The sequence below is a fragment of the Artemia franciscana genome, chromosome 8, assembly GCF_032884065.1.
Source record: "Artemia franciscana chromosome 8, ASM3288406v1, whole genome shotgun sequence".
In the NCBI taxonomy this organism is placed as follows: Eukaryota; Metazoa; Arthropoda; class Branchiopoda; order Anostraca; family Artemiidae; genus Artemia; species Artemia franciscana.
In genome coordinates, this window is record NC_088870.1 from 256,487 (window position 1) to 269,991 (window position 13,505).

Below are 13,505 nucleotides of genomic sequence, written 5' to 3' on the forward strand. Positions count from 1 at the left end.
TAAAGAATACTTTAAGACTTTAGCATACGCCGAGGGGTGAGTAGTCCCTCCATATAAGGAATATTTTTTGTTTAATGTTAAATGTTTCTCCTTTCTTCCAGTGGAAAAACTCATTTTTTCATTTGATTATGGTGTAACCTCCAGGACCTTAGTTACTTAACCATATAATATGAAAAAAACTTCGTTTTCTTAAAGAGTTAAAGAGGCTGCGTCCCAAAATCGAACCTTAAAACGTACAGGAATTAGAAGAGGCAGTTGGGGGGCTGCCGCCCCCCAAACCCCCCGCTTTTAAAGACTCTTTTGTACAGGTTTTTTGTTTTTTTGCTAACCCCCCACTCTTGGCTTCGGAAAGGCCCTCTTTTAATTAAAAAATAATTGAAATGAATGAATAATGGAATAACTTCGAAAAATGTTAAACACAAGAGGACAGGAGAACCATTGCGCCAAAACTAGTAATTAGTAACAATGAAGTCCCCCCACAAAAAAACCTGTTCAAAAGAGTCTTTAAAAGTGGGGGGTTCGGGGGGCGGCAGCCCCCCAACTGCCTCTTCTAATTCCTGTACGTTTTAAGGTTCGACTTTGGGACGCAGCCTCTTTAACTCTTTAAGAAAACGAAGTTTTTTTCATATTATTTCTGTACGTATTTCTACAATCCATGGTGGATGTAATCTAATAATTCCTGTACTCCTCGTAGAGGAATTAGGAGAGGAAGTTGGGTGGCTGCCGCCCCCCAACTCCCCCGCTTTTAAATCATTGTATAAAATAGAAATTAGGACTATAAGAAGACTATTTGGAGAGGCAAACCCCCCGCTTTTAAAGACTCTTTTGTACAGGTTTAATTTTTTTCATATTAATTCTGTACGTTTTTCTACAATCCATGGTGGATGTAATTTAATAATTCCTGTACTCCTCGTACAGGAATTAGGAGAGGAACCCCCCCCCCCCCGCTTTTAAATCATTGTATAAAATAGAAAAAAAAATAGATAGAATGACCGAAATGTGTCTTTTGCTCATAAGAAGCTAATATTCTGTTATCTCTCAAATGATAAGCTGTCCAGGTGTTATCAAAATTTTTTTGATGTTGTGAAAAAAAAACCGCCCGTAAGGGACTTGAACCCTTGACCCGAGGATTAAAAGTCCCACGCTCTACCGACTGAGCTAATCAATTGCATGTGTGTAAATATAACTTCTTAATAATTTTTAAAAATTTCAAATTAACATGGGCTCTTATGGAGAGAAATGCGTTATTTAAGTAGCTAATGCGTGGTTTCTGGAAAACAGGGAAGGAGTTATCGGATCGAGCTGAAATTTCGCGGATAAGCTCCTGGGCCGTAGGGGACCTCAACTTGTGAATTTCAGCCCGATCGGACAACGTTAAAAGGGAGGGGGGGTTGGAGGGTCGAAACTTTCGGGGGGTTAAGATTTTCCTACGAAACTTTCCAGGAAAATTACTCGGAGAATTCCGCATCGAATGAGTCTTCGTACACCCAGATCCGATGTCGGATGTGACCTGTAGGCGTCTAGGAAAAAAAAAGAAAATGAATTTTAAGTGGCTATGCGTGGTTTCTGGAAAACAAGGAAGGAGTTATCGGATCGAGCTGAAGTTTTGCGGATAAGCTCCTGGGCCCTAGGGGACCTTAACTTGTGAATTTCAGCCCAATCGGACAACGTTAAAGGGGACTGGGGTTGACGGGTCGAAACTTTAGGCCAGATTTTCCCCATGAAGGAAAAGTTGGAGGGGGATGAAAGTTTGCAGGTTTCTTAATTGGAGCTCGGGCTACGAAATGCATCCCTCCCCATCCCTCTGCGACCACTGGAACCGAAGATCGCTTAAAATTGTCGTGTGTCGCCTCTTTATAGAGGCACGAGTGTGCCTCCTTGATCTTGCTAGTCTTTGCAGTTGCAAACTCTGCGGTTGCAAATTAGCTTATAATCTGTGTGATTAGCTCAGCTCATATGGCTGGCAAAAGTTTTGAAAATAAAACTGAACAGAGAAGAATTTTTGTCACTGAACGATTTTAAAATTATATTTCTCTTTTATTTCATTTTATTTTTGGTATTACTGCAAACTGTCAAATTTATATTGATAAAATTTGTTGTAAAACCTGCTCTACGCGCGTCAATCTTTTATATTCTCTAGAAAAAAACTTTCATAGAAAGAAAGAAAAATCTAAAAAGGATCGGCATTTCCTTTTATTGGCATTGCAACAAAACTGCTCTTAAGAGACTTTCTTTAAATGAAAATGGTAATGCCTTTCTTGAAATGTGAAAGTTATTAAAGGCAACTGTTTATTGTCAGGGTGAATTTTGTCATAACAATGTTTAATCCACCATTAATAACTTATGGCTGCTGTGAAAATCATGTGGAACATATAGAAAAACAACACAAATTTCAAAGCTTCAAGGGGGTGGGGTGGCTATTTTCTAGAAGCTCCTCCACTCTCACCAGCATACATGCTTGCTGAAAGTACGCCTGCTACCATAACAAAATTATAAAATTGCTAAACAAGCTTGTAATAGGTTTAATTTATCAGAAATGGGGAATCGAGGTGAAGATGAGTTCTTGTTCCCCTTTGAGACAAATGATTCTTTTATTTCCGACTTAACGAATAAACGGCTCAGTGAAAAGAATTAAATAAGTGGTATTTTGTTTGATTTTTTTTTTTTTATTTGCTTTAAGATTTCTATTGGTAGTACTAGATGACGCTGGGTTTTTCTTCGAATAGAGAAACTTTAATTTCCTCTCTTGTTAGTTTCCTGGACTCCATTCAGCCCACCGTAACTCTCCATAAACAAGAGTTCTTTGCAAAATAAGCGCGGATGTAACTAGGGATTTTTTATTAATATGGGCTAACCGTCCAGATCGTCTGGGAGGGGTAGCTTACATGTTCCCTGTTTTATGTCAGAAATTACGCTAGAACTCACTTTTCAGGAATATTCTCTGCGTGCATTATACTCTACCTCTCCCGGATATACCCTACCTCCCCCAGACTACGCCTACGGAGGTAAAAAAGTCAATGACTTTCGACTTACCTCAGCAAATGTGGTTCTAATCTTCCAACGGGTATTGAGCCAGTATTAAGTTGTACATTTCTTTCTTGAGATCGGTAAAAGGCTACTATTGCCGCCTGTGCTGCCTACCAGAGCAGCCACATTGCCATAAAGATGTTTTTATGGTAGTGATTGCTCATATCAGTTCAGAACGATGTTTTTGTCTTATATAGGCTGATTCCTTGATTCTTCGAATGATGTCTTAACTATTCCATAAAACTAGGTATTTTTGATAATTATTTGAATGCAAAAGAAAACTGTTATCGCAGCTGTGAAACACTGCCTAGTATCTTGCATTTGTTGTTTCAGGAGCAATGTTCAAAAGTAGATCCTCCTCCGTATATATCTCCACCAGCACCTACTTTGCCTGCCAGTATTCCACCTCCACCATTGCCCAGCAGTATATGTCATCCTATCCCACCACCTCCTCCACTTGTGTCATTTGGGTCAATTCATGATGGAATAAGCCAACAGCGCCTCACAATACCTTCTCCGCCTCCTCCTGGACCCAACCCCTTACCACCGCCCCCACCCGGTGTTATTGATGGCTGGAATGCGCAAACAGCAGGTACGTTTAGTTCTATATATTTGTATTAATTTGCTGCGAATGCTTGCCTTTGAATTTTTGTTTAAAGCTTAATTGTCTATCTGAAACAGCATTGCTCATTTTGTTGTTTATTTATGGTTTTTCCTACAAATTGTTTTTTCTTTTATATTCTTCTTCACACCTGCGCCAAAGGAGAGATAGGGGGACCTCTTTAGGGCATAGAAATTAACTTTTATGACGTAGCAGACTCTGTCTCCATTCGACCTTAATAATCCTTTGATGTTTAAGTCTCGGAATTGTTTGTATCCACGACCATTCTTTGATTAACTGTTTCATTTTTTGCTTATATTTCTATGTATAGTATTGCCTGAACCCTCTAATCCACCCCTCATTCTTTGAACTTATGGCTTTTTACTTCGTATTTAATTCATTTTGTTTCACTTTTTGCTTTGCCCGTATTATGCATCGTCTTTTGACCATTTTTAAAAAATTTAAACAATACAGGAGACTTCAGAAAATATCCTAGTAATTTAGTTGGTAGTGTGTTCACGAATGTATCGGCGTGTAAACCTCTTTGTTGTTAAACAAGACAAAAAAAAAAAAAGATTATTCGTGTTATTTAGTCTTTTCTGCTTTAACTTACTTAATCACCTTTAGTTGGATGTTGCTTTAAGGCCATGATTAAGTGAACTGATGGAACTCGAAAATCCCATGTTAAAAGTGAAAATTTATATTTAAAAATTACTCATATTATTCATTGGCGGAAGATACTGCTTTTAATATCAGGCCATAGCTTCTTGAAGATGCTACAAAATGTTTGCTGGGATTTTGCTCTGTTTCCTCTAATTGCTTAGAAATCTTAGAAAATGTCTCGCTTTTTTTCAAATGTACTCTGTGAAGGATATTGCTTTTAGAACAAAATTGATACTATCATGAGCAGAAGACAATAACCTGTAAGATGATTGCAACCATTTTTCGGTGTATTTTCCTGTTTTCGAACAGTCTCATAGAATATTTTCAGTTACCTGAAATTTTTACAACTTTTTTGCCAGAAAGAATCGTTTTAGATCGCCCTAGAGACCATATTGACAAGCTGGTATAACTAACCTATTTCCGCCAATGAATAAGTGCTATTTGAAGGATTATTGACAATCAACGGTCTCTAGAGAATTGAGGGACAGGAGGCTTACCCTAACTTCAATTTTGAACCTTGATGTTTTCAAGTTTACTTAATCACGGCCTTAACGAAAGTCCGAGAGGTGAAATAATCTCGGCAAAGGAAACAACGAATGGTACATTTACCAATATCCGGTAGACAACTTTGAATATTACTATTATTCTTTTTATTCAGTAAAACATCAAAAAATAGCACCATAACGACATACAGTACCATATCCATTGTATATTCGAAAAACAAGCCCATATCCGCCAACAATAAGACCTTTCTAACTACCGGAAGCGTAGATCAAGACCGTAATAGCGTCTTAGCTACCAACGTTAATACTACCCACCTACAAAATAAAATCCGCGAATAATTATCAGTATCAGGTTAAAAGCTTGAACCAGGGTTACGGCCTGTAGGTAAAAAATTACTCAACAATTCCTCCTCCTCTACCAGAACCAACCATGATTCGTAAAATATATTACAGGTAATTATTTGGTTAAAAAAAAAGGTTTACCGTAATTTTACAGACCCCTGTAAAATTGTTATTTTGTTTGTTTTACCTATTTGACAGTTTTGCTGGTATTTTATGTATTTTACCCTTATTTTATATATTTTATGACGCCTAGTTGTTATCATGGTGCAAAACTACCCACAGACGGGGAGAAACAGGTTTGGAAATGGTATTGTTATTGTGAGTTTTACTGGAGATACAGCAGGTCGAATAAAAAGTTACATAATTGTTAATTGCGTTCATTAATTTTGTTGGGAAGCGTTTATGATTGAGAGATAAATTGATATATGACTAGCCCTTCTCTTACTACATATCACCTTATTTACATTTGCTTATTCTCTGTCACTGAACAGTAAGTAATATATCCACTGTAAAATTTACAGAAAGCAATATAATTTCGCCTGTGGGTGTGTAGTAATATTACCCAGCTTAAAGCCGAAAACCGACGTAGCTTTTTTGGGCACTGATTTGGTAAATCCGTGTCGATTTGCAAAGATCACGGAGCCAATTTGAGCTTGAAATTTTTTTAGCTTTGGTGCTGACTTGCAAAAAAAACCCAGATTTCATTGTAATTATGAAAAAAAGTAATTCTTAATAGTTTTCGTCTCTTCAGCTTGAAAATCAAATGATATAGTCAAGTATTAAATAATGGAAGAATTCAAAATTTAATCCAAATTTTTCAATGAAATATATATTAGAAAATAACGTTAATTTTTATAATAAAAAATTATCATTTGACAAATAGTGTCCGTGTCCACGATTTTCAGCTTTGAAAACATGGTGCAAAGGATATTTTTTGTACTGCTATCATTTGCCTACTGAGCTGCTCAAAGGATTGCCAGTAAATGCTACGTGCGTTCTAGATTTATGGCCCGAGACAAAATTGGCGTTTTTACCGAGCTTTTTTTAAATGCTAAATATTTTGATTAGAAACGGTCCCAAACTTCAAAGAAGTTTGAGGAGTTAGGGGATTGGACCCCAACTGGCCCCTACCTTCGAGCCCAAGCAAATCAACGCCTATTTATTATAAATAAGAAAATGATTATTAATCAAATTCATGTTCCCCAAACTCAACAGTATATTAAAGTAAAGATAGTCTGATGATTTGAGCAAGAGGCAAATCTGGCATAACCTTTTTCAAAATTGTAAAAAATTGATGTCATTTCACTTGTTGATAGATTGTCTTGTCATGCGTCCATCTTGCACATTCTAGGGCAGAACTAAGGTAGATAGTCATGGAATAAGGGTATTCAAATAGCCTATGAATTTATATTAGCCATTTGAAGGCAATTGGAAATCCCAAGTAAAATGAGGCTTTCAAAGATTAATGACTATGTCCATAGGACTTTGAAGACAATTGGGTAACTAAGATTCTTCTCATTATATGAGCTATGCCTACTGGGAAGGTGTACTGGAATTGCAATACGGACGATCGAGATTTTTGGGTTGACTTATGACGGCTTATGAAAATTTTGTTGAACTCACAGGTAAACAAGTGACCTAAGCCTAAATGGTTTGCGCTCTTATAGTCTCAGGTAGACTATTGTGATTTAGGATTGACAGATGACCGACAAATCTTTTTCTTAGTTAATTAATTACTGTTAATTTACTCTAATCCAGGAGCTTATATTTCAGCGTATTTCCATGAATTTTGCTGAACGTTTCATGTTTTTGTTTGCTTTATAAAAAGTAGATTTTAAAAACGATTGAAAAAAAAATCTGCAAATGTATCCGATTTGATGTGTATTTTCAATATAGGTGTAACTTTTGCGTATTTTTTAAAACATAACTAAAGAAAAAGCAGTTGGGTTTCCAGGTGAAAATGAAAAGCCATTCCACATTCCGAACCAATTTTTGTCTCCGAAATGTGAAGATATTCCTTGTCCCACTATACCCAGAATTTCAGGACCATGTAAATTTGAAAATGAAACCCAGGAATCCGAAACTACATGTCCTGACAATGAAGGTATATCTCAAACATTTGGCTTTGTTAGAATTAAACGTATCGGATAATATTATAATGGACAAAAATAGGACAAAAAGACTTGATCTTAAGATGGAAGTTGTTTTATTTTATTCCAATGTGCAGATATTTGCCAAACCATTTTTTTAGTCTTTTATGAAAGTTTTCAAATTTTCATTTGAAAGTAGCTTTATGAAAATTGTTTTTCAAAATGCTTCACAATAACTTCTACAGCTGTAGATCTCTTTATATCCTAGTCCATAATTTTATGGACTAGCCAAAAATACCTAGTCCATAATTTTATCCATAGAATTATTTGTCTTAAATACACAGCTGGAAGAATATAACGGGTTCCGCAAATCACGAAGAAACTCAAGTTTTAGTCTGGTATAAGATTAAAGGGGGTATTCAGGAGGCATATACCCCCATGTTGTCCAGGCTCATCAAAATAACTTCGATGGAACGTTCGTGTATGAGGGGTTTTAATTAACTTGAAGAGAAGTTACATATACAAAATTCAGGAAGGAGTTAAAAGGTCCGTTTTAGGGGGTTTATGAGTCGTAGTTGCCAAAGACGTTAAAACGGATCTAGTAAAAAATATCGTGAAATTGTAGCCTCTTGAAACTTGTCCTTATTGATTGTATATATCTTGGGTTTGAGTCTCCAACATCATCTATGCCTAATAATGGTTTTGCAAGAATTCTGTTACTGTTACTACTTTTTCAAATCAATTGTGAGACTGTGTGATTTATGGCTTTCTAAATATACACTTTTTGTAACAAACACATTTTCTTAAATTTATTAAATGTGTTTCTATAATTTTTAACACGATTCTGGTCATGGTTGATCTGATCAATTGTAAGAGCTGCATAAGAAACCTTTTATTATATGTAGATTAGAGCTACATTGCCCAACAGCAACTGAACTTCTTCAAATCCTTCCGACTCTAGAAGTACTGCGAGTATTTTTGGACAAATTCTTAAATTTCTCAAAAACAATTTATAATTTTATTGCATAAAGAGCCTAAGCGGTATATTACCCTTGGTATCTCTGAGGAGTTGTGGATAAAGAAAAAAGTCCTGTCTTTCCTGATAGCTATAGCGATTTCCTTAAATGTGGTTTGCTGTAACATTCTCTTTTTAAACTGAAACAGTAAACTGCCATCATATAAGCATTCGACCTTTCTTGGCACCGTTCCCCATAGCCTTTATGTCTTGGCGAAGTCGCTCACCCTGCTATTCACTAATGTCCTTCAATTTTTGGAAAATAGTTCTAATTGCTATTTAAATGTTGAACTTTGCTGTTCTTGAGAATTAATATGATTGTCTTAGCAGAGTTGTCTGAAAGTTTTATTATATGCATCCGAGTTGAAACTCTACTTATCTATTGATCAGGTAACAAAATCAGTTCCTTGACTGTTCTTGCAGGACAAACAAGCAAATTCTCATCGGCAAACATCAGTACTGTCTCTTTTTGTGGACCATGGAACAACTCAAATGAAATGGAACAACTCACTGTAGTTAGGCTTGATGTTTGACATTGTCTTACAAATGTCGACCATTTTAGAGGATAGGACCACCTAAAAAGGACAGGGGAGAGGCTCTTTTCCCTCCAATCTCTCTTCAACATACCTTGAAAGTTACAACCTAATATACAAAGCCGTTACTTAGACTTAGCTGATGTTTCCTTATCATAAACAGCAAACACATAGTATGTTTTGATTGTTCTCGAGATCGTCCTCAGCATTTCCTTTAAATTTCTTCTTAATACTCTAAGTTTGCTGAATACCTAGGATCAAACATGCCCTCTTTTCCTACTAAAATCTTACATGTTGATAAATAGCAACTGCCATAAATTACAGTCCTTGCCCGGAAGCTATGGGAAACGGTGTCAGCTTATGAATTATAGTTATTCGACCTTTGGAAAACTCTGAACAAAGTTTGCCTTAAATTTTGAACGGATGTATTATTAGGTGTTGGGGCAAGGGAGGAGGAAGAGCTGGTTGCCCTCTTAACACTTTTTATCTTAAAAGGTGCTCTTTAACTTCCGATTTCCAGTTCAATGCGTCTCTTCCAAAGTCTGAATGACGCCTCTTCCATATAAAAATTGTATATTAGCAATAGTTAAATAGTATATCTTATAGCCCTTACCATGAGGTAAGAACTCATACCATGAGGTATGAACTTTGAACGAAGTATTTATCTATAAATTTGAATCGGAATAAGTTTTGGAAAACAGGCATGGGGTGGGGTTGATTGCCCCCCACTTGCTGTTGTCCCTTAAACAGGAACTACTTGTGCTTCCAATTTCTAATCGAAAGAGCCCCTTGTTCTCACTTTTTTGGCGGCAATCGTCCATAGCCTTTATGTCTTGGTGATATCCTTCATCTTCCTCATCGCTAATGGCAACTAAAGTTTCTGAGAAACAGTTGAAATGGTGACGTAAATGTACAACTTCACCGCTATTGTTATAAAAAAGGTTTCTAAAACGTATGAACATATTGTTTACCAGGTTGACGTATTGTTGTAAATATACGGCAAAACAAAAACCCGGCCAGTAAGACTGGTGAAAAAAGTTGAAATTGGTAAAAAAAAATTGCCTGTCTTTTTTTCAGATGTTAATGAAAATAGTTAAAGATTTTGGTTTTCCTTGGCTTAATAAGTTAATATCCCTCCTCTATCATAGGCAGCGCAATAATGCTGCCTAAGTAAAGAATGATGTTTCCTAACATCCAATCCTTAATCCAATTCTCACTTGTGTTGGAATTCTGTTCTCCCAATTATTATAATCAGAAAAAGGTAAACTAATTTTACAAAACGTTTTGGCCACTTAAGTAAGAGAATGATAGTTTTAAGTAAGAAAATTGGCTATTTAAGTAATAGAATGATATTAACGTTTGGGAAACGGACGGTAGCCATACTCTTTTTCGTAGTGAAGACATTGTTCATTAGAAGTACATAACCCCTACTCCCTGAAGACTACCTTGGCCTAGTAACCAATCCTTAATCCAATTCTCACTTGTCGTTGAATTCTGTTCTCCCAATTATTATACCTTGTAGCCACTTAAATAAGAGAATGATAATTCTTAGTAAGAGAATTGGTTATTTAAGAAAGAGAATGATACTTTTATCGTTCGGGAAACGGGCGGTAGCCCTGCTCTTGTTTGTAGTGAAGACACCTTTCATTACAAGTACATAACCCTAATTCTTTCGAAAGAATTGGAAAAAAAAACTTTCGGAAAGCTTTTTTTAATTAATTTTTGTTCGTTTTTGATAGCAAAAATGTCCATGCTTTTTAAAAACTCCTTTTAAAAAACTTGTTTCATAACTCAGAGCCATTTCCCCGGGGCCAGGGGGGAGTTAACTCATGAAGCATATTTATTTGGCCTTTGAACTATAGTGAACAAAATTGTTATATTCAGACTTTGACAGTATGCCCTTTGGGAAAGTAGGACTTGGGCTAGTTGGCTATTATCACTTTTCACTCTAAAAAAGAGCTAGAAGTTTCAATTTTCGATCAAATGAGCCCCCTCCAAAGTTAATACGAGCACCTCTTCCTCAGAACCTTATATTCTATTAATGGGCAACTTCCACAAGTTACAATCCTTGCCCCGGCATCTAGGAAAGATTTTTCTACCCCTAAGCTTTATTAATTTTATTTTTTGAAACTATTTAGAACAATATGATTACTTAAAAATTTTGATTGGATGTTTTTGGAGAAAAAAGCACAAGGGGGGAGGCTTGTTACTTTTTGATCATTTTCGATTCTTAAGTTACAACTCTTGTCCGGGTGCTATAGAGGATTTTTTAACCCCTTCTTTAAAGAAATTTGAATTTTGGACTATTTTAAACAACATGGATATCTCAAAAGATTTATTGGATTAATTTGGGAAAAAAGGTGTAGGGGGGATACATACCCTCCGATTACTTTTGTAACTTAAAAACGTAACTAGAAATTTCAACTTCCAATCAAACGAGCCATCTCTGAAGTTTATACGACCACCCTTTTATATAACCTTACATTCCCTTGGGCATAGCTTACAACACTTGCCCTCGGGCTTTGAGGGGAAGAGTCGACCCCTGAGTTTTTGTTATTTGATCTTTAAACTATTATGAACAAAATAGCTGTCTCGAAATTTCGATTGGATGCATTTTGGGAAAAGGGCCTCAGGGGGGGGGCCTAGTTTCCCTCCGATCACTTTTGACTCTTGAGAAGGGTACTAGAAATTTTCATTAACAATCAAATAAGCCACCTAAGAAGTTTATACGACCATCCATTCCATAAAAACAGTATGCGCCCCAAGGGCACATTTTTCAATACTTGCCTCCTGGTTCTTTGGGGCTATTTTATCCCTGGAGCTTTTGTTATATTTTATTAGCTTTTGTTATATATAATGACTACTTAAAAAGTCGATTGGACGCATTTGGGAAAAGAAGTTCGGGAGGAGGGGAGGCTAGTCGCCATCAGATCACATTTGGCTCTCAAAATGTGAATTAGAACTTTCAATTTCTAATCATTTGAGTCCCCTCCAAAGTTTATGCTACCATCTTTTCCGCTAAAACCTTATATGCCCCGCGGGATAAGTTACAACCTTTCTCCTGGCTCTGGTATGGGGGGGGGTATGTTGACAACGAAGTTTTGGTTATCTTATTGTTGGACTATTTCAAACAAAGTGGTTTTCTCAAAATTTTTATTTGATGCATTAGGGGAAAAGAAGGTGTATTTGTCAGGGGGAGGGGGATAGATGCCCTGTGTCAACTCTTGATTCATAGAAAGGATTAGACTATAGAAAGGATTAGATTAGACAATCCTCCTTAAATAAAAAGCTTATACACCTCTGGGGCATAATTTAAAGCATTTGCCCCCGGGCTCCAGGGGGTTGTGTCGACCAAGGAGTTGTTGTTATCTCATGTTTGAGCTATTTAGCTCAGAAAAATGACTGTCAAAATTGGTATAAGATGGATTTGGGGGGGATGGCTAGGGGATTAGGGGGGGGGGGGGGTTGTTTCCGCTCAGATCGCTTTTGACTCTTAAAAAGTGAACTAGAGCTTTCTATTCCCAATCAAATGAGCCCTTTCCAAAGTATGTATGACTTCCGTTCCATAAGAACCGCATATGCCCCCAGAGCATAATTTACAACGCTTGCCCCCCGGGACTTGGGTGGCTGGGTCGACACTGGAGTTTTTGTTATATAACCTTTAAACTATCTTCAACAAAATGACTACCTCAAAATTTTTATCGGATACATATAGGAAAAAGGACGTTGGGGGGTTAGTTGCCCTCCCATCACTTTTGACTGTAAAAAAGGGCACTAGAAGTTTCGATTTCCAATCGAATGAGCCCCGTTAGAATCACGAAAAAATGGCAAAGGGGGACTAGATGCCTTCCGTTCTCTTTTGACTCTTGAAAAGTTAATTAGAACTTTCAGTTTCCAATCAAATGAACCCTCTTTGAAGTTTTTACGAGCATCCCTTTCATAAGACCATATATGCCCCATGGATATAACTTACAACGCCTTCTTGGGGCCCTAAGAGTTGTATAACGCCGGAGTTTCGTTATCCGACCTTTGAATTGTTTAACAAAAAAAATGGCTTTCTCAAAATTTGTATGGGATGGGTTTGGGGGGGACTGGTTGCCCTTCTATCTCTTTTGACTCTTAAAAAGTGAACTAGGACTTTCAATTTCCATTGAAATGAGCCCTCTCCGAAGAATGTTCGAATATTCCTTCCATAAGAACCACATAAAAACTGAACTAGAGCTTTCAATTTCCAGTCAACTGAGCCCTTTCTGGAGTTTATACGAGCACCCTTTCCATAACAACGATATATGCCCCAGGTGCTAAATTTACGCCTGTTCTCGGGCCCTGAGGGATTGTGTTGACCTCAGAGTTTTTGTTATATAATCTCTGAACTATTTTAAAAAAAGGGCTATCTCAAAGTTCTTACCCGATGGGTTTGAGGAAAATAGGGTGTGGAAGGGGGGTCTAGTTGCCCTCTGATCTCTTTTGATCTCTTTTATAAAAAGTTAACTAGGACGCCCTCTCCTGGGCCCTTGGGGGTTGAAGCGACTCAAGAGTTTTTCTTATCTTATTTTTGAACTATTTTTAACAAAATGGCTCTATAAAAATTTTTATTGGATGGGTTTGGGGACAAAGTGCATGGGGGGGGGGGGGGCTAGCTGCCCTCGGATCTCTTAAGACTCTTAAAAAGTCCACTAGAACTTTCAGTTTCCAATCAAATTAGGCCTCTCTGAAGACTAGACGAGCATC

At 37.0% G+C, this 13,505-nt stretch overlaps 1 protein-coding gene across 1 annotated transcript in view; it reads left to right on the forward strand.

Annotated features, from left to right (window-relative positions):
* Nucleotides 1-13,505, forward strand: part of LOC136029851 (uncharacterized) — a 96,284-nt gene that overhangs the window by 40,625 nt on the left and 42,154 nt on the right. Inside the window, 1 exon segment of the mRNA XM_065708306.1 lies at nt 3,361-3,619. Within this exon segment, the coding sequence (XP_065564378.1) occupies nt 3,361-3,619 (259 nt within the window).